The following is a 27,291-nucleotide window of genomic DNA, read 5'->3' as shown; positions in this document are numbered from 1 at the left end:
GCGGGAAGGAAACCCAACCCGCCCCGCCCCACCCCCGCCGCCTCGTTTCCATGGGAACGCGGTCAGCTGACCGGGCGCCGCGCGCCTGCGCGGGCGGAAAGCGGGGGCGCCGTGACGCGCCGGGCGGGCGGGTCCTCGGGCGCGCGCCTGCTCGGGCCCGCGGCGCCTCGTCAGTCGGAGCGAGTGGCCCGAGGCAGCGGCTTCCTCGAGTGCAGTTCCTGCGGCCTAGGTGAGCACCCTCGGGGAGAGGCGGCAGGAGCGCTCCTGCCGGGTTCGGGAGCTGGCAGATGGGGGGCCCCTCGCGCGCGGCGCTCTTCCCTGCGCCCCCCCGCTGCTGCCCCGCCGCGTCCCGGGCGAAAGTTGGCGCGCGCGCCGCGCCCCTCCGCGCCGGCGACCCCAGGACCCCCCACCCCCACCATCCCCACCCCCACTCCACGCGGCTGGTGGGGGGATGCAGCGCGGCCGAGTGGGGAGACCTCGGCAGCCCCCGCCGTGGCCGTGTTGACTCGTCCAGGTCCCCGGGGGGTCCCGTCTCCAGGGACGCGGCCACGGGCGCGCTGGGGGCGGGCGGTCGCCGCCCGGGCTCGGGGGTCGCTGGGGACCAGGGAGGGGGTTGGCACCCGAGAGAGAGGGGCGCTCCGCAGCTTTCTTTCCACTTGGCGGAGGGCGGGCGGGGTCCCGGGAACTGGGGGGATTTCGCTGGAGAAGTTGCGGGAAAGGACGACAGTAAAGCGACACTTAGGTCGGAGGTGTTGGAGCCAGAAAACCCGCTGCAGCTGTCATGAGTCAGAGCTTTGGTACCAGGATATCCTGGTCCCTAAAGTGAAAGAAAAGGCAGATCGATCGGGGGAAAGTTCTCGGTTTCACCCACAGGGAATTATTATTATTATTATTATTATGATTATGATTATTATTATTTTACATGGAGTTTTTCCGTGGGCCGCATCTGGAAAGGCATTTCTAGGGCTGGCTTCTCCCCTGTACAGAGTAGAGTATCTGCTTATTCATTGAGTGCTACTTCTCCCTTGATGTAGTTCGTGGGGAAGAAAAGTAACGTTTGGTGGAGCGAATGCATCACGTCCACTTTATTCCTGGGCCCGGGGTGGGGCTGGGGTCAGTAGGTTTAGAAAGTAAAATTAATTGGAAACCCAGCGGTAACTTTGACTCAAATATCTGTGGTTAAGCGCGCATTTGTGGTCTCTGTCTCTGCCTCTCTCTCCTAAAGTGTTTCCCTCCTTATTTTCCCTTAGAACTGAGTTCTGAGTTCTATAAGGCTTTGTGCTTTAAATGGAACATAAATATTACAGTACAAATGGTTATGCCCACAGAATAAAAACACGGAAGTGGACTCAGTGTCTTACGTTCAGGAAATAGTTACTTCACTATAATCCAAATTTAACCTCAGCAACATTAATTTTTGGTTATGTTTGGCATTGTAGGAACGGATATAAAAAGTATGACCAAAAGAGGAATAATTTTTTAGTAGGTGACAGTTGAATGTATGATTCAACCAAATCAGTATCCTAAATTTAACATGACTTAACTATTGGGATTTTTTTTTTAAGGGTAAATAAATGCCGAAAGAGATTTTTCCCACACAACTTTAAAATTACCACTTCCATCTAATGTTAGTAATATTAACATTTATTAATTCATTTCCAAGTGCTTCCTACAGTTCAGTTTTCAAGGAGGCAAGTAATCACATGATGCAGTTTAACTAATAAAACCGTCTACAGTAGAAAGTCTCATTTCTCTATCCAACCATATTCCATTCTTTTTTATTTTGTTTGATAGCAGCCATCCTAATGGGTTTGAGGTGGAATCTTACAGTTTTGATTTGCATTTAACATAATTATTAGTTATGTTGAACATTTTTCACATTCTTATAGTTCCTTTTGGAGAAATATCCATGCAAAAGTTTTGCTTCTCCACCCCCCACCCCCTTTGAATGAACTTGTTTATGTTGCGTTTTAGGAGTCATACAAGTATCATGAAGATTTATCCCAGTTGGATATGTGCAGATATTTTCTCCTATTTCATGGTTGTATTTTAACTGTGAATGCTATCTTTTGGCCTACAGAGTTTTAAAATTTTTATTAAATTCAAATATATGTTTTTTTTCCTTTTTTACCTTTGTTACCTGTGCCATTAATGTCAAATCATTGCTAAATTCAGTGTCCTGAATTTATTTTAGGTCATGTGCTTGGATCCTTTATCGGTTTTGAGTCCTTTTGTTACATTCTGTTAAAGATTGACCTTCATTCTCATTCTTTTGCACATGTATATCCAGTTTTTCCTAGCAGCTTTTGTTGAGAAAACTTTTCTATTTTTCTAGAAAAATAGGAAAATCTAAATACAACATTAAAGAAATACATATCACATAAACAAAAAGAACAAAAGTATCAAATCATTGAATGTTTTTGGCTTGCCCTTGTCAAAAGTCTTTAGATGATTGCATGCAAGAATTTCTTACTATGCTCTGTTCTATTTCATTTCTTGCTTTGTGATTTCAGGAAATCTGAGTCTTCTAGTTTCTTTCTCAAGATTGATTTGGCAATATGGTGTCCCTTGAGAGGTCATGTGATTTTTTTCAGGATTCTTTTTTTTCTATTCTGGTAAAGGATCATTGATATTTTAATAGACTGCATTGCTTTGTTTTTGGTTATTGGGGCCACACCCTGCTGTACTCAGGGCTTACGCCTCTGCTCAGATCACTCCTGATGAGGCTTGGGGGACCATATGTGGTGTTGGGGATTGAACTTTGGGTCATTTGTGTACAAGGCAAGTGCACTACCTGCTGTGTTCTCTCTGGCTCCTAACTACTATTTTTGATTGTTAATAGTTTTCTGGTTGATTTGTGATACTTTTCTTCTTCTTTGGCTTATATGATATGTATTTCTTTAGTGTTATACTTAGATTTTTCTGTTTCTCTTTCGAGCAACTATTGGTTTTTATTTTGTGATTACCATGAATCTTACAGAAACAACTTTATTGTTATCTCTTTTAGGTTAGAGCGATAGCACAGCGGGTAGGGCGTTCGCCTTACAAGCGGCCAACATGGCCGACCCGAGGTTGATAACATATTCAAATATATTCTAAAGTACCACTTTTTTTTTCTCTTTGCTGTTTGCTTTTTGGGTCACACCTGGCGATGCACAGGAGTTACTCCTGGTTCATGCACTGCACTTAGGAATTACTCCTGGAGATGCCCTGGGGACCATATGGGATGCTGGAAATCGAACCTAGATCGGCTGCGTGCAAGGCAAATGCCCTACCCTTGTGCTATTGCTCCAGCCCCCTAAAGTACTACATTTTTAATCACCCCAAGTTTTATATCTTTTTGTGTGTGCATTAGCTACATATAGCTATTATTACTACTTTTGTTTCTTAACCTTCATACCAGCTCTATGAAAGATTAGTCATAACATACATGTTATATTATTTTGAATTTTGCTGTATATTCTTCTTTACCAACAAGGTACCTATTTTCCCAGGTTTTCATGCTAATTACTTGTGCCTTATTTCTACTTAAAAAAAGTGGTCCCTTGATTATATTTTGTAAAACTTCCTTTTTTTTGGGGGGGGGGGTCTGAAAACTATGTCTTATTCAGTCTTTCATTGTTGTTGCTTTTGAGTCACACCTGGCAATGCTCAGGGCTTAGTCCTGGCTCTGCACTCAGGAATTACTCCTGGAGGTGCTCAGGGAACCATATGGGATGCCAGGGATCGAACCTCTGTTGTCTGTGTGCAAGGCAAATGCCTTACCCGCTGTACTGTGACTCCAAACCTTTATTCAGTTCTCAAGGACAACTTTGGTGGGTTAACTTCTTTTGGGTAGTCGTTTTCTCTTTCAGTACTGAAAAAATACGCTATTCTAGTCTGTAAAATTTCCTCAGGACATTCTTCTATATCTTACGTAGGGGTTCTTTTCTTTTACTGCTTTTAGAATGTGACCTTCAGTGAATTATTAGTGTCTTGGTAGGGATCTATTTGTGGTGATCTTTTGTGGAACTTCTTCAGCTTCCTTCCGTACATTAAGGAAATCTTAAGCCCCGGTATGCAATTTTCTGTCTCTTTTTCTCCTTGGAACTATAATGAGATTGTTGTTCTATTTGTTGGTGTCCTATTGGTCATTTAGGTTGTGTTCTTTCTTTTACCCTTTATTTTTGCTACTTTGTTAAGAGTTAGACTGCTCTGCTTTGAATTCAGTGATAATTTTCTCCTGCTTCATCTGGTCAGCTGTTGGATCCCTGCTGGTGTTTTTCAGGCTTTTCAGCTGTTAATATGTATTTGCCTTTATTACAATTCTGCTGAACTTTCTGAAAATCTTCATAATCTTTATTCTAAATTTCTTATCAATAGCACAGCAGGTAGGGCCTTACACGCGGCCAACATGGCCGACCCAAGTTCTATTCCTCCGCCCCTCTCGGAGAGCCCGGCAAGCTACTGAGAGTATTCGATATGCCAGACACAGTAACAACAAAGTCTCCAATGGAGATGTTACTGGGCCCGCTCCAGCAAATCGACGATCAATGGGAGGGCCTTTACTTTTACTCTTATCAATATAACCATTTACATTTAAGTAAGGTATTTTTATTTTCCTTCCCCCCACTCCTCACCCCGTACCCCTTTTAGAACATTAGCCTTGATTCTGTCTTGGTTAGAGTCTATGATTAGGCAAAATCCTCAACTTTCCTTGAAGTCACAGTCTCTGTAAGAGCTTTATTCCATTTTTCAACCCTGTTACATATCTTGGTTATCTTGCAACCCTTTGAAATTGACCCAGCAGCATTTCTAGTGGCCCCCAGAAGTTGAGTTTGTGCCAAGACCTGTGTCTCATATGGAGGGTTCTCTTTCATTCTGATTCTCCCTAGAGCTTCAGAGCAAGTTTTAAAGTCGTGCAAATTCTTCTCTCAGAGGGAGGCTAGGAAGAGGGATGTTTCTGTCTGCTCTGCTAGACTAAACCCTGCATTGATGCCTAGTTAAGGACTGTTTCTATGCTGTTTGCGGTCGCACCTGTAAACACTGGCCCCACTGTCCTCGGTCGCACCTGTAAACACCAGCTCCGCTGTCCTGCAGAGCCGGCCTCTCCAGCAGTGTCCCCTTCGAACAGTAGCCATAAATGTCTGGACATGGGGACCAATTTTTTCCTTAGAGATAGGCAGTGTGTACAGTTTGCCGCCCACCTGAGAGACTGGGGAGCCCCCCTCCACCAAGTTTCTCAGTCTTCTGTCTGTCCACTGAGCCCTGAAGGTGTGGCAGTTAAGAACTGCATGTCCCATCATTACAGTCTGAAAGGACCTGTGTGCATTAGGCCTCACTGGCCTCTAGCCGGGTAAGCTAGAGGCGTCTGTAAGGTAATTGCTGCAAATCTGGGAGCACTGAGTATTTTTCCAAAACTCATATCATCCTAAGGTGTTTTTTGAACAACTCAAAGTTAAAGAAAAAAAATGTGTATTTATTTTTCTATTAACCCTGCCCCTTTATTAATGTTACTGTCCTAACCATGTTGTACACAAGCCTGGCTGTGGAACTTGCATCGTTTCCTAGCTGTGGTGCATATAGGGGGTTGCACTTCAGGTTTGATGCTTGCACATAGCCGCAGTACTCACCTTGTTTCAATGGAAGTGATCACCCGTTGTTCTTCAGGGATACTAGTATGGTAAGAGAAGGTAGGTATTAGGTCAGCAATGTAGTGATTGCCATTCCTGGTGATATTATCAAAATATATGGTTGTAGGTTTCCTTCATCACAGTAACAGAAAGCAAAATAAGGAGCTATTCTTGGATATCAAATATAGTCTTTAAACTACTGAGATTTTGTGTCTGGACACTTGCATTAAAGAGTCTTAAGAATTTACCTGGATATTGCCTGGAAGAGAGAAAAGAAGTATTAACTGGAACACTTAATACTGAGGCAGATGGTTGTTTTATATTAAAAATCTTCAAATAATCCAAAGAAACTCTGAAACTACTCATTCTAGAGCACTGAGAATCTTAGTAGAAATTTAAATTTAAATTTAATTTCATTTGGGACTGTTTCCTAAGGGTTAGCAGTGTTTTGGGTGCAAAAGCTACCCTTTGAAATTAAGGCCTTTCGTAAAGCATGGAGAGAGTTGAGGCAGTTGCACAGCACAGAGTGGCCTGAAGCAGGCTCACAGGTATTGCCCCTACAGGATCTAAAGAGGGGGGAAACGACAGAGCAGGGAGTGAGGCCACAAGAGAGTTACCTAACTCCTGCATTGCCCAATGGGATGCGACTTAGTGAAGTGAGTGTCAAGGAGGTCTGGGCACAGGTGCTTCCTACACTGCTTGGGCTGTAAAATCCTGCAGCCTCACCAAGACAGCCATCAAGCTGAGATCCCCTTGATCTGTGCAGCATGGAGCTGTTTCCTATCACTTGAATTTTAGGGAAGTTGTGGTTCTCAGGATGAGATGCGGCTATGCTCTTTACAGGAAGTCAGTCCTGGGTTCCACCCACTTTTTCTAGCTTTGTTGTTTGTCTCTCAGACGGTTTCGTGAGATATATCGTCAAATAAAGTTGTTTGATTTTGGAAATCTGAGAGAGCAGCAGAGGTCTTTAGCCACTGGTCCATGGACCAGTGTTGATTTAGTGCTGAAAGTTTGAAAACCACTGGTCCACAGTTATAACAGCAGTTATAGCTGTTGTTTCATGGACCAGTCTACTGGACAGAATACAGGTGTAAACAGATTGGAAAACACTACTCCAAAGGAAAGGAAGGGGCTGGAGCAATAGTGCAGTGGGTAGAGCATTTGCCTTGCATGTGGTGGCTGACCCGGGTTCGATTCCCAGCATCCCATATGGTCCCCTGAGCACCGCCAGGAGTAATTCCTGAGTGCATGAGCCAGGAGTAATCTCTGTATTGCTGGGTGTGACCCAAAAAGCAGAAGCAAAACAAAACAAAAACAAAGGAAAGGAAGAAGGAACTCTCTGAACTAGGGTGAGAGCAACCCCAGAATGGAGTGAATTGAGTTCCGTTGTATTCCAGAGGCCTTTTCCATGCTTTCTGAGTGGTGCTCTCTGTGGAGGGAAGAGTCTACTGCAAGAGTATTGTTGCAGATCCAGAACTCTGCTAGTCCCCTGTTTTCCGTCTTCTAGGGACTTTCATTCCTGTTGTCTACTAAAGCAGCTTTTGGGTTTGGGCTGGTGTTATAAGGTAAACCTCAGCCTGGTCTTAAATCCAGAGTCTCAGATTGATCTTAACTCTGGATTGTGGCAGAATAAGTTCATCAGATTTTTCTTGGCTTTGTGGCTTCCAGAAATTGGTGATTGCACAACTCTCTCAATGTACCGAAGTCTGTCAGTTTACATGCTATAAAAAAAGAGTTTCATAATACATAAAGGTTTATCAGTTACAGAATCGTTATAATTCAGCATTCAACCAAGACACAGAAAGAAACAATGGAGGTTTAGCATCCAGAATTATCTAAAACATGATTGAAGAAATAGGCATCATCAGTTAGTAAAATGGAAGAATAAGACCAGTCAGATGCTGCAGTGGTAGAGCACTTGCCCTATATGTGTAAGGCCATGGATTCAGACATTACAAATAAATAAATAAATAAAGAGAACACGAAACATTTTTTTTTGGTCTAAATTTCTAAAATGGTGGGACTTTTACCATAAAGGAAGTTTAAAATCTGCAGTAGCTACAGTTGTAGAATGGTAGGAAGCGGGAGTGGTTGTTTCATAACTCTTAATCAGTTAACAAATTTTGGAATAGCCTGGAGGTTAGCATTTTTTCCTGTATTTTGCAATTGAAATGTTTCTTACTGTGTTAATCATTCATACATGTTTATGTGTATGTTGCTGTATATAGTATTTTTGAGAGGAATTTGAATCAAAGAAATTCAATTTTGTTTTCTTTAGAAAAACCCTGCAAAAATGTCTCTGTACCCATCTCTTGAAGATTTGAAGGTAGACAAAGTAATTCAGGTATGTTTAAGTTGTTTAAGTACTTTTTGTTTATCATATTCTAATTATAGGTGAAGTGAAGCAAGAAACTTAAAGGCAATGTATTTGTTTATTTTTTTAAACTAATAAACATTTTTTCAGTTTATTCATTGCAGTGCAACAAGTGACTGACAAGTTGTTGATTCTTTTTCATTTCTGTTTCATTTCATTTCATTTCATTTTCTTTATGAAAATGTTTCATAATCTTGGGATATCAATTCTTTGAAATAGGATAAGTCATGCTGTTTAAAAGTAGCTGATTGTGTTGCTAAAATATAAATATAATTTATTTACATTGGTACAATACGTTTCAACTTTTCAGCCATTTGAAGTTATTTAAAATTGGAAAATTAGGGCTGGAGAGATAGCACAGTGGTAGGGCGTTTGCCTTGCACGTGGCTGACCTGGGTTCAGTTCCCAGCATCCCATATGGTTCCCTGAGCACCGCCAGGAGTGACTCCTGAGTGCAGAACCAGGAGTGACCCCTGTGCATTGCCAGGTGTGACCCAAAAAGAAAAAAAATGAAAAATTATTTGGTATCCTTAGGTATAACCAATTTTTTTTAAAAAATTGGGATCTGCTAGAGTTCTTCCTGGCACTGCCCCTTGGTGAGTAGAGTTCTCAGGGCCCGTGGGAACGCCCCAGGTCCCATCTACTCTGGGAACCAGGCTGTTGCTGGTGAAATCTGACATTTTCAAAGAACAGCATAGATTAATTGACCTTATTATTGCTGGCGGCTGATGGGTTCAGATGTGGAAAGCAGACATCTTTGGATGTTAGCAGTACTTAAACGTTGCCCTTATAATTTGGAACTTCAAGGACAGTGCTCCAGCAGCTTCTTCTTAACTCCTTCCTCCCTCTTACATACACCCTGTTCACTAGTGTAGGGACACTCCTTCGGCCTTTATTTTCACCATTGTCTCTCCTAATAAACTTTTATCATATGACTACATGTCTTATGGTTCATGTGGGCGGCTTTGCTCTGGTCGTGCTGCAAATGTGAATCTTTGAGCATCCACTGCTCTAGGTTCGAGGAGTCGTCTTCACATTTTTGGGATATCAGTAGCTGCAAAATAGCTGCAGGGATCCTTAGGTATAACCAGTTTTAGAAATTATTCCTTGTCCATTCTTTAAGATTAACAGAAGTAGTGGAAGACCTTTAATAGAGAAGTTGTGTAAAAGCAAAATGAAACTGCAGTGATTCATTTTCTCTATGATATAAGCAGCAGATAGGCAGATATTTTACTTGTTCATTCTCTGATCATATCAGAGTTTACATGAATTCTCATTCTCTGATCGTGTCAGAGTTTACATTAATTCTAATTGCAACTCAGTGTTGTTTTTTTTTTTTTTTTAGTTCTCCATGCTATGTATTTGCTTTAAATACAAAAGCTTCTGCTTTCTAAAGAAAGCTTAGGGTTCAGGAAGTTTGTGGTTGTAGCTACTTTGTAAATTGTTACTCTTTTTCACTGGAGATAACTTGTCATATTTAATGATCAATCTGTTCACAGTTTGCTTTCAGTACACATACACACACAGTGACACACACACATATATTCAAAATCTCTTCAGATACTGTAATTTGTAAGAGTGACTGTGCTACTTCCTTAGTCCCCAAATCTTTTCAATATAGTGCATGTGATGAAATTGTTTCTGAGTTTATTTAGGGCTAGGATCACACTGGGTGGTCCTCAGCTATTCCTGATTCTGCTCAGGAGTGATCCCTGGCAGTGCTTGGGGGCCATATGCAGTGCCAGGGGTTGAATTCATGTGAGCTGCATATAAGGCAAGTGCTGTTACCGCTTGTACTATCTCTTTGGCCTCTTCAGAGCTTTAATGTTAAAAATAGTGTCCTTTAGGTCTTGACCTGTTTACTTTGAGATTTACTTCTGTAAGAGCACAAAGTTTATGAGCAGGAGTAGTTCCTGAGCTCTGCTGGGTGTGATCCAAGAGACAAACAGAAGTATAACAAAATTAGAAGAAATTTTATGGAACTTCACAAATGAAAATATTTTCAATAATGAAATGTTGACTCCTTTTAGCTTAAAAAATGGTAACGATAAAAAAAAGTGTGCGGATATAATTATTAGCTGTGTTAGATGGTTTGGGTGAAAATAGTGATGATTTGGAGCATGTATTTTTCATCTACTGTGGGTATTAAAATGTGGTTTGTACGTCTCCAAAATCTACTGTTCAGCTGCCAAGGCTTTGAAGTCTCACAGTCTAAGTGGCCTGTTCAGTCATCTGAAAAGCTCTATCACTTCTTTCTTTGGTAGTTTTCTCCTGTGGTTTTCATTTCCCTAGAATTCAACTGAATAGCATACTTCTTTTAAAAAATGCTTTTTTTTTTTTTTTATCAGAAATAGCCTTTAAGAACAAAAAAGGAAAGGGGCAGAGAGGCAGTTCAAATGGGCCAGTGTGCATACTCTGCACGCACTAATCCAGGCCCAATCTCTGGCACTGCAGAGCCCCTGAGCACGGCCAGGAGCAACTTCCGTGCAACAGGCCTGAGGGACCCCTGATCACTGGTAGTTGTGGCCCAAAAACACACACAAAAGACCCAAATTTGAGCATTTAAGATGGCATCAGAACGCCAATATTTTTTTTTTAAAAGCCCTGTCTCTGTAAAGTAATAAACTTTTCATCAGTGGAACATGCCATACCCTCATACTTGAGCATGACTGAAGTCATAAGGATATAGCTTGTCAAAGTGATTTTGGCAAGATTGTTGAACAGAAATTACATTAGCATCATTTTTTTTATGTTGATAATTAAGTATGGTATTGTGTAGTTTGTTGCATTTTTATGTTTATGTAAATTCTAACTGTATACCGCCTAAAATGACAGCTTAAGTGGGATATAATAAAACAAGTAAAATAAATATCAGCAACTTGTGTAAACTTTTAGATATTTTTGTTAGTTACTGGTATGTGGTTTTTTCCTCTGTTGTTGAACTTTTTTTCTATTCAGCTAAAGTACTTTTTGCTTAGGCTAATTAGCAAAATAATAATGAAAATATAAAATGTAAAGTTCATGTTATAGTACATTGTCATTGAAAATATTAATTTGTTATAATACTATAAAATATTGCTTACTATATATGTAGAATGATGCAGTGAAGTATTAGAAAGTATCTTTAGAATATGTGATGTTTTTGATTTACTGATTTCCTTTGAAGTGTTTGAAGATAAACTGTTCTTGAGTAGTTTCGGTATCTTAGTTTCTAAGAGTGCTGAACTTATAGATCTTATTGTCATTAGAACTTTCTTGGCTTTTTCAGGCTCAAGCTGCTTTTTCTGCAAACCCTGCCAACCCAGCTATTTTATCTGAAGCTTCTGCTCCCATTGCTCATGATGCAAGTAGGTATACTATTAGGCTTCATACTAGAGTAGAAATGTTTGTTAAACCTTATTTGATGAACTGGAGAATCCAGTTTGAGTCTACAGAACAAAATTGACTGCTAATGCACTGTGGCAAGGACAGAAAATGTTACATCAAAAAATTAATAAATCTTTAACGAAGAAAATGAATGCTGGAACTGGAGAGGAGGCACAGCAGGCAGCTTGCCTTGCACGTGGCCAGCCTGGTCTCAGTCCTCAGCGCCGCTGATGGTCCCAGGAGCTCTGCTAGGAGTGATCCCTGAGTGTAGTACCAATAGTAAGCCCTGAGCACCACTGGATTTGGCCCCAAACCCAAAACAAAAAGAAAAGCAAATGCATTTTAAGTATGTGAAGATAAATATTACTTTCTTGGAAATGTGAATGAAATCATAACTCTCATAAGTCCCTGACTTATGACTGATTTATATTTGGAAAATAAAATCGTAAGTGAACTCTACTCCATACTATTGTTGATGAGTTTATGGCATCTTCTGACTGGGGCAGGAAGAATGGGTGAGGCATTGGAGTTGCCTGCCATCACTTTTTGGTGGGTAGCTTATCAAATCCTGGCCTTTATATCCAGTCTTCCTAGCCTTTTATTCTTGTTTTCTAGGTTCAGAGGAATTTAGCCTTGGTTCCCTAACATAACAAAATATAATAGGTTACTGTGACATGTCGTATTTACTCCGACTCCCAGCTCAGTGCTTTGGGGTTGCTCCCTTAGGGGCTTAGGCAACTATGCAGTGCCATGGATCAAACACTGACCTACAAATAAGTGCTCCAGTCCACAGAACTATCTCTTTAGCCTGATAGTATTTTTTATATAAATCACAAATAGGCCATGCAATAAGGAGCTTTTAGAAGTATGGCCCAGGGCCAGAGCAATAGTACAGCAGATAGGGTGCTTGCCTTGCACGTGGCTGACAGGGTTTGATGTCCGGCATCCCATAGGGTGCTTTGAGCACCATCAAGAGTAATTCCTGAGTGCAGAAGTCAGAGCCAGGAGTAACCCTTGAGCACTGCTGGGTGTGACCCAAACCTCTCCCACTTGATCCCAGGAAAGAAATAGTGCCCAACTCTTCCAAATACTGTTGATTGATACTTCAGTAACATGTTTAATTTCATATGCTGTTTCTCTAGTTTTATTGGAGTGAGGCTAACATTCTTTTTTTTTTTTTTTTTGCTTTTTGCTTTTTGCTTTCTGGGTCACACCCAGCGATGCACAGGAGTTACTCCTGGTTCATGCACTCAGGAATTACTCCTGGCGGTGCTCGGGGTACCATACGGGTTGCTGGGAATCGAACTTAGGTCGGCTGCGTACAAGGCCAATACCCTACCTGCCTGTGCTATTGCTCCAGTCTGAGGCTAACATTCTTTTTTTTTTTTTTTACATTTCAGTTTTTTTTTTTTGAGACATCATGAGGTACAGTTGCAGACTTAAAATTTTTGTGCTTGGGTTTCAATTATACAATGATCAAATACCCATCCTTCTACCAGTGCCCATTTCCCACCACCACGGATCCCAGTATCCCTCCCACCCCCTATCCCCCCCATCCCACCCTGCCTCTGTGGCAGGGCATTCCCTTTTATTCTCTCTCTCTTATTGGGTGTTGTGGTTTGCAGAAGAGGCAATGGGTGACACTCATGTTTGGTCTATAGTCTACTTTCAGCATGCTTCTTCCATCCTGGGAGGATCCTCCCAACACCTTTATTTGATGTTCCCTTCTCTATCTGAGCTCCCTTTTCCCTTAGCATGTGTGGTTGGCCTCCAAGCCATGGAGTAAAATTCCTGGTACTAATCTCGGCCATTCTTGGGTGTTAGTCTCCTATTTTGTTACTTTATGTTCCCCAGACGAATGCAATCTTTCTATGTCTATCCCTTTCTTTCTGAGTCATTTCGCTTAACATGATACTTTCCATGTAGTACCACTTGTATGTAAATTTTATGACTTCGTCTTTTCTAACAGCTACATAGTACTCCATTGTGTAAATGTACCAAAGTTTCTTTAACCAGTCATCTGTTCCTGGGCACTCAGGTTTTTTCCAGATTCTGGCTATTGTAAAGAGTGCTACAATGAACAAACAATTGCAGATGTCACTTCGACTATACTTTTTTTCCTCTCTGGGATGTATTCCCAGGAGTGGTATTGCTGGATCAAATGTGAGCTCAATTGCTAATTTTTTGAGAATTGTCCATACTGTTTTCCAAAAGGGCTGAACCAGTCGGCATTCCCACCAACAGTGAAGGAGTGTCCCTTTCTCGCCACATCCGCGCTAGCACCGGTTGCTTTTGTTCTTGTGGATATGGGCCAGTCTCTGTGTTGTGAAATGATATCTCATTGTGGTTTCAATCTGCATCTCCCTGATGATTAATGATGTGGAGCATTTTCTCATGTGAGAGGCTAACATTCTTAAAAATGATTGTGAACCTCGAAAAATCTACATGGTTTGCTTTTTCTTTTTGTTTTCTTTCTTTTTTTTTTTTAGAGAAATCATAGCCATGTAAATGAGTTACAAAGTAATTGGTTTAGTAAAAACTGTTTTAACAGTTTTTCTGACAGTCTTAGAAAATTGTTTATTCCTTGCTTTTATGAAGAAAAAGCAAGAAAACTCATTAAACAATTCTTTCTTGGGTATTTAGAAATATTGAGCTCTTTCTATTATAAGTACTTTTATACTGTATGATCTTGTTACTACTACAGAGATGCTTTTCCAGAATTGCTATTTTATCAACTTAAGTGGAAGCTGATAATGACAGATTTTATTTTCAGTATTCTACTGTGTTATTTTCCTTTCTTAATCCATTCATTCATTTTTATTAGGTCTTTATCCTAAATTGTATCCGGAACTCTCTCAGTACATGGGTCTGAGTTTAAATGAGGAAGAAATACGTGCAAATATGGCTGTAGTTCCTGGGGCACCAATGCAGGGGGTAGGTATAATTTGTTTTCTCAATATATGAATCATATTTTATACATAAATAAGAGCTTTGCTCTTTGTGACTAACTTACAGATTTATAACCTTATCAGAAACTTTAGACTTCATTCTGGATATCACCTCTTAAGTAATCTTATTTCCTTTTGCACAGCTTCCACTTTTCTGACAGATAACTTTAATTAGTTCTTTCTTTTTTGGTGGGGGGATTTTTGGGCCACACTTGGTGGTGCTCAGGGGTAACTCCTGGCTCTGCACTCAGAAATCATTCCTGTTGGGCTTAGAGGACCGTTTGAGTATCAACCCAGGTCGACTGCATGCAAGGCAAGAGCCCTGCTTGCTATCCTATCACTCCAGCTCAATTCTCTTGTTCTATGGATTCTGTCTTTTCCATGTTCTTTGCATTTATTTCACCCATTTCTGTTTCACTCAGAGTAGCTGTATATCTAGCCTAGATTATTATGGTGGTCTCTACTTTTCTGGAGAACCTAGCCTAGATTATTATGGTGGTCTCTACTTCTCTGGAGAATCATTCTGAAGTATAGATCTGACATATTTTGTCTTGCTTATAATCTTTTAACATTCCAAAATCCAAAGCCTCTTAGAATTCAACACCAGATTGTCAGTTTTAATATAATGTGTCTGATGGTCTTTTTTCTTCAGTAGCTGGTCAAAGACAGTAGCACCTTTTTAGCACATCTAGTTAGTTAAATACACCAGGAAAAGGACCCATGTCTCATTTGTTGCCCTAACCCTAATGCTCAAAACAGTAACGGGCATTCATTTAGCAAACATTAAATGAAAAGTTGCATGTATCCAAACATATCGAGGACCCATTATCTGAGAGCAATCCACTTTCCTCTTTGCAATCTGAGTTAATTGCCTGAGCCAGTTCAGTAACCTCTTCTTTTCTTTGTTTTAGTAGCATGTGAAGTTAGGTGGTGATTTAATTCAGAAAACATTGTTGTGTTCTCATAATGGAGGATGCTTTTAAGTAACATCCTCCAGTCTGCACAATCAAATATGTGGGGATAAGATATACCAGGAATTAATATAAAGAATTGTTTTTTAAATTTTTGTTAGTGAAACACCATGGGGTACAGTTGTAGACTTACAAATTTTTGTGGCTTGGGTTTCAGTTATACAATCATCATGTACCCATCCCTCCAGCAGTGCCCATTTTTCACCACCACAGATCCCAGTATCCCTCCCACCCCCCCATAGAAATATTATTTTTTGCAGAAAAATACTTTATCTAAAACAAGTCATTGCAGATCATTTTGTGGGAAACCACATTTGGAGTATATACAAATGGTCACTTTAGATTTTTTTTTTTTAATGGAGAATGTTTCTAAATATTGACATACTATGTGTGTGTTTTTGTCAGCAGTTGGTAGCAAGACCTTCCAGTCTGAACTATATGGTGGCTCCTGTAACTGGTAATGATGTAGGAATTCGTAGAGCAGAAATTAAGCAAGGAATTCGTGAAGTCATTTTGTGTAAAGATCAAGATGGAAAAATTGGCCTCAGGCTTAAGTCAATAGATAATGTGAGTATGTATCTATTTGAATTTGTCTAGATGTCTTATTGTTGTCAATATTAAAATAATTTGAAATAGAAATGTTTTTATTATGGTGGTCATATTATTTTAATAATCATAGTTATTTAATAATCTAAAATAATTCCTGTTTATTTTATTTTCTCTTTTCTTTTTAATTGAATCATCATGAGATAGTTATTAAACTTTCATGATTGAGTTAGAGTCACAAAATGGTCGAACACTCATCCCTCCACCAGTGGGCATTTTCCACCACCAGTGTCTCCAGTATCCCTCCTAGCACCTCTAGCCCATCCCACCTGCCACCTTTTATTTCTGCTAACTTAACCTTATCTCCTCGGAGAAGTCCTTTTCTGAAGAGGCAGAGTTGGTAGTTCCAACATTTTATGGAAGACCATTTCCCCTTTCTGGACCCATCTTCCTGGAATAAATTTCACGGATTGCATATATCAGAATACTTTTTGTATGGTGATGGTCTGGCATTGAAATAGGGTAGCAAATAAAGAGGTGAGGAAAAAATGGGCCCATGAGAATCAGTGCTCTTATGTGTATTTTTAAGCCAACTCATTGTCATCTTTTTCCCTCAAGTTTTTTATTTGAGTTGCATGATTTACAGTACTGCTACTAATGTTGAACAACACTCTTTCGGGCATCCAGTGTTCCCAAAGCGCCCGTGCCACCTGAGTGTCAGTGTCCCTCCTCTGGTGCCTCTGGTCCTTTGCCACCCCCGGAGCAGGTTCAGTTCTCTAGGCTGACTCTCAAGGGGTATCATCATTGTCTTTTTTTTAATTCCTTTTCTATTTCTCTGCGTTCTACATATGGGACAGATCATTCTGTATTTGGCCCTCTGCCTCTGACTGACTTCACTCAGCAATGATGCCACCTAGTTCCACCCATGGAGCAGTAGATTGTAGGACTGCATCTGCCCTTAGAGCTGAGAAGTGTTCCACTGTGTATGTGTACCAGTTTCTTTATCCACTCATTTAATCTTGTTTTCAGTTCTTGACAGTTGTGCATAGCATTGCAGGGACAGCGCAAATATAGACCAAATGATGGTCATTTAACTTGCTGTGGCTTTGTAGGTTTATTGCCTCCATCCCTTCATTTGAATTTATTTATTTATTTATTTTTGATTTTCGGGTCATACCCGGCAATACGCAGGGGTTACTCCTGGCTCTGCACTCAGGAGTTACTCCTGGCGGTGCTCAGGGGACCATATGGGATGCTGGGAACCGAACCCGGGTCGACTGCGTGCAAGGCAAATGCCCTACCTGCTGTGCTATCTCTCCAGCCCCTCATTTGAATTTAATAGCTTGTTTTCTGAGTAAAAGTGATTTTTCTAATATGGGAAACCATGACTTTTAAAATTATTTCATCAGGCTGAGTATGTAGGCGAGTGGTAGAGCAAATGTTTCACACGCATGAGATCCTGGGTTCAGTTTCTGGCACCAAAACAAAACAAAACAAAACAAAAAACAGGTATAGGCATATATCTAAAAATACACATGTACATGCACACATACAAATGTATGTGTTTATTAATGTATAGCTACTTTACCTTTTACCATGCTGAAGGTAGGGTTGCTCTGGTGAGGAAGTATTTAGGATTAAATACTTATCTTTGTTCTGAATTATAGTTTTGCCTTAGTCGTTTCCTTTTTCAGTCTTAAGATTTATTAGCTTGTGTGTCCAGCATTTTCACACAGGAAATAATGAGTGTAGCACACTGTGGGAAATGGCCAAGGCTAGTCTTGGCACAAAATCTCAACACTGTCTTGCCTCTCCCGAGGTCTGAGTCTCTGCACACATCACCCATTCAAGACACGCGTGTGTCTTTGGGGAGGCCTGACCTCTACTATTCTTTCCTCTCCAGCAAACAGAGGATCTGCTTTCCCAGGATTTCTTCTCTGCTTCGTCCTTTGTCCTCAAGAGAAAGGACAGTCCTCACACTTCACAGCCTTTTCCTCACTGCAGTTATCTTTACAGAAGATTGGCCCACTTACTCAGAGCTCACTGGTCTGAGCATTTTATAGGCTGTGCCTGGTTTTCCATGTACCACCTTAAAGTGAAAGGCATATGGCAGAAATCAAGACTGGGACAGCTGGCGGTGCTAAAAGGGACCTCGGTCTACGGATGGCCTTTATATTTATCACACATTCTCCTATTTTGTTCATCATCATCCAAAATTGAATCTTTACAAGTAAAAATACGTTTGTGGGTTCAGCTCAAGTCAACCATACTTCTTGGATTCCTATATTATTTCACTGTGGATTCTTTGTAACAGTGGTCTTTAACCACTGCTGGTTACAATGTAGAAAGGTTGAAAACCACTGGGCCTACCACCATTATAACTGCTGATGGGCTGGTAATTAGGACAGTGTCCATGTGTAGGTGAAAAGCTTGAAGAAGGCTGCTATATAAGACCTGAAGTGATATTTAGAATGCCCATTTTTAAGGCTATTAAATCCCAATTTAGTATACATAATTTAACAAATGGGTTTATTACACCCATTTATAAGGCCATTAAGCTCCAGTTCATTTTAGTATACATAATTTAACAAATGAGTAAAAAAATATTTTGGCTGAAAAGCAGCATTATGACCTTAAGCTATCATTTCTAATCTGTTATGCCAGACAACTAATAACACTAATTGATGTGCTTTGCCCTATGTACATATCATGTTGCTAATAGATATATTCTATCAGATGCACAAGCTTATATTTATTAATTAGGCCTACTTTATTTTCTTTAGTCGTTCTATTAGATTAAGGGAATGATTGCGGTTTATTATGATTTTAGGTAGAAACTGCCTCCATGGAGTTTTGTTTGCCTTGTGTTTTAGGCATTTTGAGACTTCATAAAATTTCCAGTTTCTTTTTGAGGGTGACATCACATAGACTTGTGATTTCTCCCCCACCTCCTTTATTATAACATTTATTGCAAGAATTGTTTCCCTAAACAATTTCTAATTTTCCAGCATTTTAAACCATGCATAACAGTATTAAATGTCTATGTGTATTTTGTTACTCCTTTTAGGGTATATTTGTTCAGCTAGTCCAGGCAAATTCTCCAGCCTCATTGGTTGGTCTGAGATTTGGTGACCAAGTACTTCAGATTAATGGGGAAAACTGTGCAGGCTGGAACTCGGATAAAGCCCACAAGGTGCTCAAACAGGCTTTTGGAGAGAAGATAACTATGACTATTCGTGACAGGTAAGTTGTTCAGATCGAAGTATAGAAGACTAATTTTTCTTTTTTTTGGGGGGGGGGGTTTGGGGGAGAGGAGTTTATAGATTATGTGACTATAATGTTTTGCTGTAGAAAATGATACAAATGTTAGTGGTTAATTATATAATCTTACAGTTCTTTGGTATAAACTTTTCTTATACTTTTTTTTTTAAGTTAGTATTCTGGTTGAGCATATACTGATTACAAAATTACAGATTTCATCCTCTTTTTAATCCTTAATCCTCCATCCTCTTTTAATGTTTCTCTACAAGATTGTTTTAAAAAGGTATGTTGGAAAGATCAGTATGCAGGTTTTTTCTGCTCTGACTTTCGAGTTTACTTCTTAGCCATCAAGTCTAGGTTGTCCCGACAAGGGACCTGGCCCCCTGCAGAATGTCCAAGTGGTGTGTGAGTTCTAAGAACTAAATCTGGTCTTTGGTCATAAATCTCTAGTTGTCAGGGTGGGAGGATGGAACATTTTATTAAGCAATTCATTGTAATTTTACATGTGAAATATGAACCACTTTTTTTTGCCTCAGTCTTCATAAAGCTTTAAGGATGGAGTCACATCAAATTGTTCATATTTGGGGAGATACGTCCTGCTTTTGTCGATATCTAAAGAGAATTTCAAAAAGTAGTGTAACAACAGGAGATGAATAATCATGAAAACTAATCATGTAAATGTGAGTTTATAAAACTCGTGCAGAGGGGAGCAGGTATGCCTGGCATCACAATGTTTTTGAGTTGGTGGCCAGCGAGACTGATTGCCTTATGTCTTTTTTTCGAAGAGCTTTGAGGAACTCTCTTACTGCTTCTGCAGTGGTTTTAAAGTAGAGCAAAATTCCTGGTGGCCACCCCTCTCGCATGCCCCCAGCCTCGCCAAGAGCACCCTCAACTCAGCACCAGGCAGGCTTACACAGGGCAGAGCTTGGCTGGATCAGCCTTGGGCCAGCACCGCCAGGTGGATTTCTCTGTAAGGAAAAATACAGCAGAACTGTCCAATAAGATTTTCAAAAATCAAGACATGAAAAAATGAAGATTTTAAATAAAAGTACTTCCTGCAATAATTGAGCTCCAGGAAATATGATTCTTGTTGAAAGTGTATTTCATTCCTAATGCTAAATCACTGATAACTCTTCAAAGGAAATCTTTATTTTTTAAAAAATTTTGAGTCATCCCTAGCAGTGCTCTGGGAGTCTTTTATTTTTATTTATTTTATTTATTTTTTTTTTATTTTTATTTTTTTGTGAAACACCATGAGGTACAGTTGTAGATTTATAATTTTTTGTGCTTGGGTTTCGATTAGACAATGATCAGATACCCATCCCTCCACCAGTGCCCATTTTCCACCACCATGGATAATATCCCCCCCACCCCCACCCCCCATCCCCCCCTGCCTCTGTGGCAGGGCAATCCCCTGTGTGCTCTCTCTTCTTTTGGGTGTTGTGGTCTGCAAAAGAGGCATTGAGTGGCAAACATGTTCAGTCCATAGTCTACTTTCGACATGCATCTCAGTGCTCTGGGAGTCTTATCCAGCAGTCTGGCAGATGGTGGTGGTGGTGGCGGGGGGATGGTAACCATGTGATACATGTTATACATGGGATCTAATCAGGGCTCCAGAATGCCAAGCATGTGCCCTAGACCCTTGAATTATCTCTCTAGCCCAGATGGAAATCTTTTTTGGGGATGGTGGGACTCCCAACTAGTCCTCTGGGATTCAGAGTCTACTCCCTGTGATTTTCAGCTAAGTGGGCAGGATGGTTCTGTGCTAGGCCCCAAGGATGCTCTGATGCTTCTCAGGCGCTGTGGTGCCAGGGACAGCCAAGCCACCTCAGTGCTTCTGGAGGAACCTTGTGTTGGGGTTGGCCTCTTAATCCCTGCACTAGCTTCCTGGCCCCTTAGAAGGTAATATTGATTAACAAGTTGGCCAATCATGATGAACAGATGACAAAAAATTTTTTTGAACTTAAGGTGTTCTGCGAATGTACAGTATCAGAGCTATACTAAGTAGTTCTTATTAGAAATAATCAGATAACTAGGATGTTTACTGGAACATCCTAGTAAGAGAGAATAGAAATCCATAAAAATGTTTACCTTGGGATTAAAATTATAATAAAAGCTTTATGTTTATAGGCCCTTCGAACGTACAATCACCATGCATAAGGACAGTACTGGACATGTTGGCTTTATCTTTAAAAATGGGAAAATAACCTCCATAGTGAAAGATAGTTCTGCAGCCAGAAATGGTCTTCTGACAGAACATAACATCTGTGAAGTCAATGGACAAAATGTCATTGGGCTGAAGGTAAGGAACACACTTGTCCCCTCTTTTGATGCAGTTTCATTTTAGCCCAAGAATTTTCTTTTTTTTTTTTAATTTTAGTGAAACACCATGAGGTATAGTTGTAGACTTACAAGTTTTTGTGCTCGGGTTTCAGTTATATAATGATCGAGTACCCATCCCTCCACCAGTGCCCATTCTCCACTACCAATGATCCCAGTATCCTTCCCACTCCCCCATCCCCCCATCCCACCAAAAATATTTTTTTGTTGGAAGTATATTTCATTCCTAATTATATTTATATTTTATATTATATATTTGTATATTTTATATAAATACATTCATATTTATATATTTGTGTTATAATATATTTATATATTTATTCATATTTCATTCCCACCCCACCCCACCCCACCTCAGTGGCAGGGCATTCCCTTTTGTTCTCTCTCTCCTTTTGGGTTAGCCAAATCATTTTCATTTGTCTGTGTAGGTGGTGATGTTTTTACATTGACCTGAAGATTATAGAAACTTGGTGGAAAAATGGGCACACATAGGGCATGCTCTCTGCTCTCTCCCATTCACAGGAAGTACCTGGGCTATTACCTGGAGCTACTGTTGCTTTTATAGGGGCAGTACTAGGTGATCTTTGGTCCTTTGAGCTGAGAAATCCTTGGAGATAAACACTTAGGATTTTCAGAATATATCCTGTGTTGAATGATTATCCAACTTTTTTTAACCCAAGAATGGTTGGAAATAAGTATTAGTTTATGTTCATATTAGCAATTTTTACAGCTTTTTCTTTTATACATTCTAACTATGGCTATTTTAATATCTGGTTGTTTTCACGAAGATATACTCATGAATTTGGTTGAGAATACAGTTAACTAAGGATAGACAACTGTTATCTAAGTAGTACTCTGGAACTTTGTTTAATCTTAAGTAATGAAAATATGACTTGTGGGTAATATATTCAATTCAGTTTACTTATTTGTCCTGTTGTTTTGGCTAGAAAAAAGATGAACACCGAAGTTTGGCTTTCTTTTTACAAAAATGGCATTCTGGCCCAAGAAAACTCCCAGTTCCAGGTCTGGGGATTATTGCCTTTTAAGAAATTCTTATTTTTTAGGATTAAGCTCGGTAAGGAAAACGAGGCTGAGTCTTAAGGATCAGAATTTTAGAGGTGCAAGCAAAACATGAGAGGACATAAATTGTAATTTTTAACTAAGAAATACGTAGTTTTATATATTAAAGCCTTAGGGAATTTCCATTATGTCTGTTTTCAACAGGACTCTCAGATTGCAGACATACTGTCAACAGCTGGGACTGTAGTCACCATCACAATCATGCCTGCTTTTATCTTTGAACATATCATTAAACGGTAAGTTGACAACTCTTCACCTGGATGCTTGGGCTTATGTCATTTGCTACATTCTTTTAATTACCACATCTTTCATTCTTTGTAATATATGATGACGGCGTTTTCTCCAGAAATCTGGAGTAAGTATTTAAGGCAGAGGTATTGTTTGGTTAGGACAACCACCACAACACCCTCATACCTCTCAAGTATGCAATAAATTCTTACCATATGCTCCCTCCATTTTGAAATGTCCTTTAGAGGAATCATAGCTAAAGATGGGGCAGGCTTTCATTTTGGCTTTCAGTTTTTCAGTAAAATCAGCAGTAGTTGTACTCTTGCTTATTAAACCTTCTCGACCCGGGCTATTGTGGCTCATGATTGACAATGCTTCTCAGTGAGATATTACAAGTAATGTTCTTGGGCCGGAGTGATAGTACAGCAGGTTGGGCATTTGCCTTGCACATAACAGACCCGGATTCGATTCCTCCCATCCCATATGGACCCTGGACTAATTCCTGAGTGTAGAGCCCAGAGCAACCTCTGGGCATCACCGGGTGTTACCCAAAAAGCCCCCCCCCCCCAAAAAAAAACCCCCAAATAATAATAATAATAATAATAATAATAATAATAATTTAACTTTCTATTCTGTCCAGTACTTCAGGAGGCAGAGATTAGGGAGCAGGGGTAGGGGTGTGGGGAGAAGATAGAGAAATGTTGCAACTGCCATCTCTTCTCAAAACTTGAGGAGCAACAAGGATTATTTTTCATGGAGCTTTGAAGATTCTGGCTTTGACAAAGAACTATAGGTCCTATGGTTGCCAGTACCCTTGGTGAGAGGGTTGGGGGCCTCTCCCGATTCTTCGCCACAGCCTCCCCCGGAAACTTCCCTCACCATCATGCCACTGTCGCCTCCTCCCCCTGCTTCCCTCTCCGGTAGCTGCCTGTGAAAATCCTGGCTTCTGTCATAACTGTCTTTTGCCAGGTTAACTTGAAACTTCTTCCAGATTCCCTCTCCTACGTGGAAATAAGATTTAAAGATTCAAAAAATTTAAAGACAGACACCTGTAATGAAACTTTTGTTTCAACTTCTGGGTAGAAGAATACAGCTGGCTATGGGCATCAGGGATAAGGAGTTATTTTGAGTTTTACCTTTCCTGACGGCAGTTATGCACCTTCTATATCCAACATTACCATTTTCGTTTTCTTCCGTCTTTAAAAGCAACAGCAACAACAAACTCTAGGCATTCATGTACACGGGCTTATATCTAACTTTTCTAGCCAAAATAGTTTTTTGCTCTAGGTACTTAAAAATAAGTTACATTACCCTAGACTCTTAGATTTCTAAGTTTATTTGAAAGACCTCTCCTCTTTCCCAACACTCTCTCTCTGTCTCCCCCCCCGCCCCCCACCCCCCCCACACACACTTGATGCTAATAGGTGCTAAACTGGCTGGTTGTTTTTTTCTGGTGTTGAACAGACACAGGCTTCACACATGCAAGTCAAGCCCTCTGTCTGAGTTAGATCCTTGGCCCTGGAATCAGGTGTTTCCTTCCATCAGAAATAGCATTTTTGTAAAAAGAAACTCAAGCTTTAGTGCTTATCTTGTTTTTGGAGGGGGGAGTGGAGGGTTAGGCCTCATCTGTCAGTGATCAGGATTTACTCCTAGCTCTGTGCTCATGGGATACTCCTGGTGGGGGGAATTAAACCAGGATCAGCTACATGAAAGTTCAGTATCATACTCTCTCTCCATCTCAAGCTTTAATATTCATCTATTAGTTTTGGGGCCACATCCAGAAGTGCTCCAGGTTTCCTTCTGGCTCTGAGTTCAGAGATCACTCCTGGAAGGGCTTAGGGGACCATACCTGGTACCAGGGATCCAGCCTGGCTTGCGCATGTGTAATGCAAGCATCGTACCTGCTGTACTTTGTCTGGCCCGAGCTCTAATATTTAAAAGTGACTCTTTTGTAGGATGGCCCCAAGCATTATGAAAAGCCTGATGGATCACGCCATTCCGGAGGTTTAAGTCATGGCACAATGGAAATTTGCTGAACTATTCCAGTTTACTTCTTCGGCAACTTCTTTATTATGCACATGGAGCTTTCTAGGAGCCAGAGAGCATATGCTGCATGAAGACCCTCTCTCTTATGGCTGGGAATCTCACCGTTTGATCTCATATCTTGTTCAGACTTCAAGATAGTTGTAGCCTTATCCTGGTTTTACAGATGTGAAACTTTGCAAACGATTTACTGACTTTCACCGAATAGTTTCTCTACTGGAAACCTGATGTTTTACAAGCCATTTTGATTAGGATGACTGATACAGGCATTGCTTTGTTGTCGAACCAGTCACCTTTATCCTAGACATCAAGTAGTGCTGTTCTCAACTTTAATTCTATGGCATATTTGCATTTTTAGTGTGTTACCATAATACATTTAGAATGATTGCTTTTGATAGATTTTTTTAGTTCTGTGTGCGTGCATAGTATGTGTGCATTAAAGCCAATTAAGTAGTATTTGTTTCATTCCATGGAAGCATTAAGCAGTGTATGTAGGTTGCAAGAGATTATGTTAATTACCATTAAATTTTAACTACCTTCACTTAATATGCTTAAACTGTCGCCTTAACTATGTTAAGCATCTAGAATAAAAGCCAAAATAGAATTAACGCTGCCTTTTTAAAACCCAAAATGCAGTTCTGTATTAAACTGAAATGTACTCTAGGCCAGAACAATGTAATACCAAGTTCATAGAGTATACCTGCTTAGTTGCATTTGAGATTTTCTAGTTAATGTGTAGTGGAAACTTCTTTCTTCTAAGTTACTAGAATCTTTTTCTGAGAAATAAATCGCTATATATTTAATGTAAAAATTCTTATACTATATAGGGTAAATTTTTGATGGCTTTTTTTCATTTGTAGATTAAGTGGGCTAATACCCGGTCTTGGCATTTTACTCGCAATAGTTTGTAACCTAGCTATTTGTGTCTTAAAATGTTTCTTCTGGTAATATTTTCCATTTTATGACTTCTCCCTGTAAACAAAACAGTAGTGTCACTTTAATCTGATTCTTTCCTTTTCTTTTTGATTTCTGCCTGTCCTATATTAAATATGTTAAATAAAGTTAAATTTTAGTTTGTTGTTATTGCATCCTTTGGGGAAAAAATTTGGTTGTTTTCACCAAATCTGTGCATGACCTAGCAAACAGGCATGTGAAATTTACTTCCCAGAGCAGCACTCAGTAGCCCAGAGAAAAACTTGCTTGTGTTTAGAGTTGTAGATGTGGGGGAGAGGCTAAGAACCTCAGACCCACTGGCCTGCACACTTCCGCTGAGAGTCAGGGAATCAATGCTGCTATTGATTCTTCAAGACAGCAAGTAACGTCTAGTGACATTCAACTAACTTTGAAAATTACATGACCCTGCTCTGATTCAGACTCCTTATGCCCCATTGCCTACAAGATATAAAGATGTTTTTAAAGATTATAGGAAATTTTAAAACCATGTAATTTCTGTGGTTCAAAGATCGGATATGAAGGAAAAGCAGTGGTACTGCGTTATAGCCGGTTTTGTCTGAGGCTGTTTAGAAATCCAAACCACGTTCTCTGCCTTGCCGGTCTGTCTGGGTCTGCTCTGCATACAGTGATGTGCATGTTTTAATACTTTTGGAACCAAATATGATTTTTTAATGTAGAAGAATCAATATGAGGTATGTCTTTGTAATATTTAAATAAGGAAGAAAAACTTTTATTACAGAAAAATATTTTAATGTTGTAGAAAAGATGAGCATTTTAATAGCTATAATGAAATACACCGTTCCCATACAGTAAACTTAACTGATATAAGAACTGCTAATTCTTCCCCAGGTTCTCAGAATCCAGGGCCAATAAGGTTATAGAAAGTCACCACTCCAGGAAAACACACAAATCTCCAAAACCAGTGAGCAGCACTGCGTCGTCACTTTGGAAGACAAACTAGAGCAACTCAGAAGTAGAGAATACTGCACGTTTTAGGCGGGGGGTTCTGAACTGTTCAGTGCTTTCTGGAGCTTTCCCCGACCCAGTTTATCATCATCTAGCTAGTCTCTGTCATTCAAAGCTGTCTTCTGACCATCACCAGACTCAGCTGATCTTACCAATGTTATGTTTTCTCCCTAGTGCTGCCATATCTTTATCTGCCTGAGAGGACGGCAACTAATGGCTCTCAATGAAGTCATGATTTAAACAGTTTAAACCCACATATTTCTCATGTGGTAAACTTCTAATTACTATCATTGCACATTCACAAGTTCATTTAAAAGTTTGGCTTAAAAATACATTAAGAACAATTCAATTTGATAGTCAAGAGAGGAAAAGGCACTTAATACTGCTGTTTCCAGAACATAATTTGTCTGTCTTCCCCTCCTGTGATGATACTGCTACACTGTTCGTTCATCCATATACATGTCACTGCCCCTAAAAGAAGGAGATACTGTAATTAGATGACAAGCTAGCCAGGAGATATTCACTTTGTTTTTGAAGATCCTAGAAAAGCGAAAAGTCATAAATCCTCCAGATGATCAAAAGAAAAAGTTTGCAAACATAGT

At 40.1% G+C, this 27,291-nt stretch overlaps 2 protein-coding genes across 4 annotated transcripts in view; one reads left to right on the top strand and one right to left on the bottom strand.

The window, feature by feature from the left end:
• Positions 1 to 108: 108 nt before the first annotated feature.
• Positions 109 to 25,841, top strand: SDCBP (syndecan binding protein). 2 transcript variants are annotated; one of them, XM_056134753.1, is made up of 9 exons: positions 109 to 229; positions 7,891 to 7,956; positions 11,255 to 11,333; positions 14,177 to 14,286; positions 15,680 to 15,838; positions 18,885 to 19,060; positions 21,209 to 21,380; positions 22,643 to 22,734; positions 24,682 to 25,841. In XM_056134753.1, exons 2-9 carry the CDS (start codon positions 7,906 to 7,908, stop codon positions 24,734 to 24,736), a joined length of 894 nt encoding a protein of 297 aa, XP_055990728.1. In that variant the 5' UTR covers positions 109 to 229; positions 7,891 to 7,905; the 3' UTR covers positions 24,737 to 25,841. The 2 variants fall into 2 exon arrangements, with proteins under 2 accessions (XP_055990728.1, XP_055990681.1); XM_056134706.1 differs by having other exon boundaries at positions 15,677 to 15,838.
• A 612-nt stretch (positions 25,842 to 26,453) lies between these two features.
• The window catches only part of NSMAF (neutral sphingomyelinase activation associated factor), a 47,825-nt gene continuing 46,987 nt past the window's right edge, over positions 26,454 to 27,291 (bottom strand). For both annotated transcript variants that reach the window (XM_056130296.1, XM_056130332.1), the window contains exon 30: positions 26,454 to 27,160. In XM_056130296.1, the coding sequence (XP_055986271.1) occupies positions 27,066 to 27,160 (95 nt within the window). In that variant the 3' untranslated portion in view covers positions 26,454 to 27,065. The remainder of the gene's footprint in view (positions 27,161 to 27,291) is intronic.

This window comes from Sorex fumeus, unplaced genomic scaffold, assembly GCF_029834395.1.
Source record: "Sorex fumeus unplaced genomic scaffold, SorFum_2.1 ptg000002l, whole genome shotgun sequence".
Taxonomy (NCBI): domain Eukaryota; kingdom Metazoa; phylum Chordata; class Mammalia; order Eulipotyphla; family Soricidae; genus Sorex; species Sorex fumeus.
This window is presented reverse-complemented; position numbering and strand designations above follow the sequence as displayed.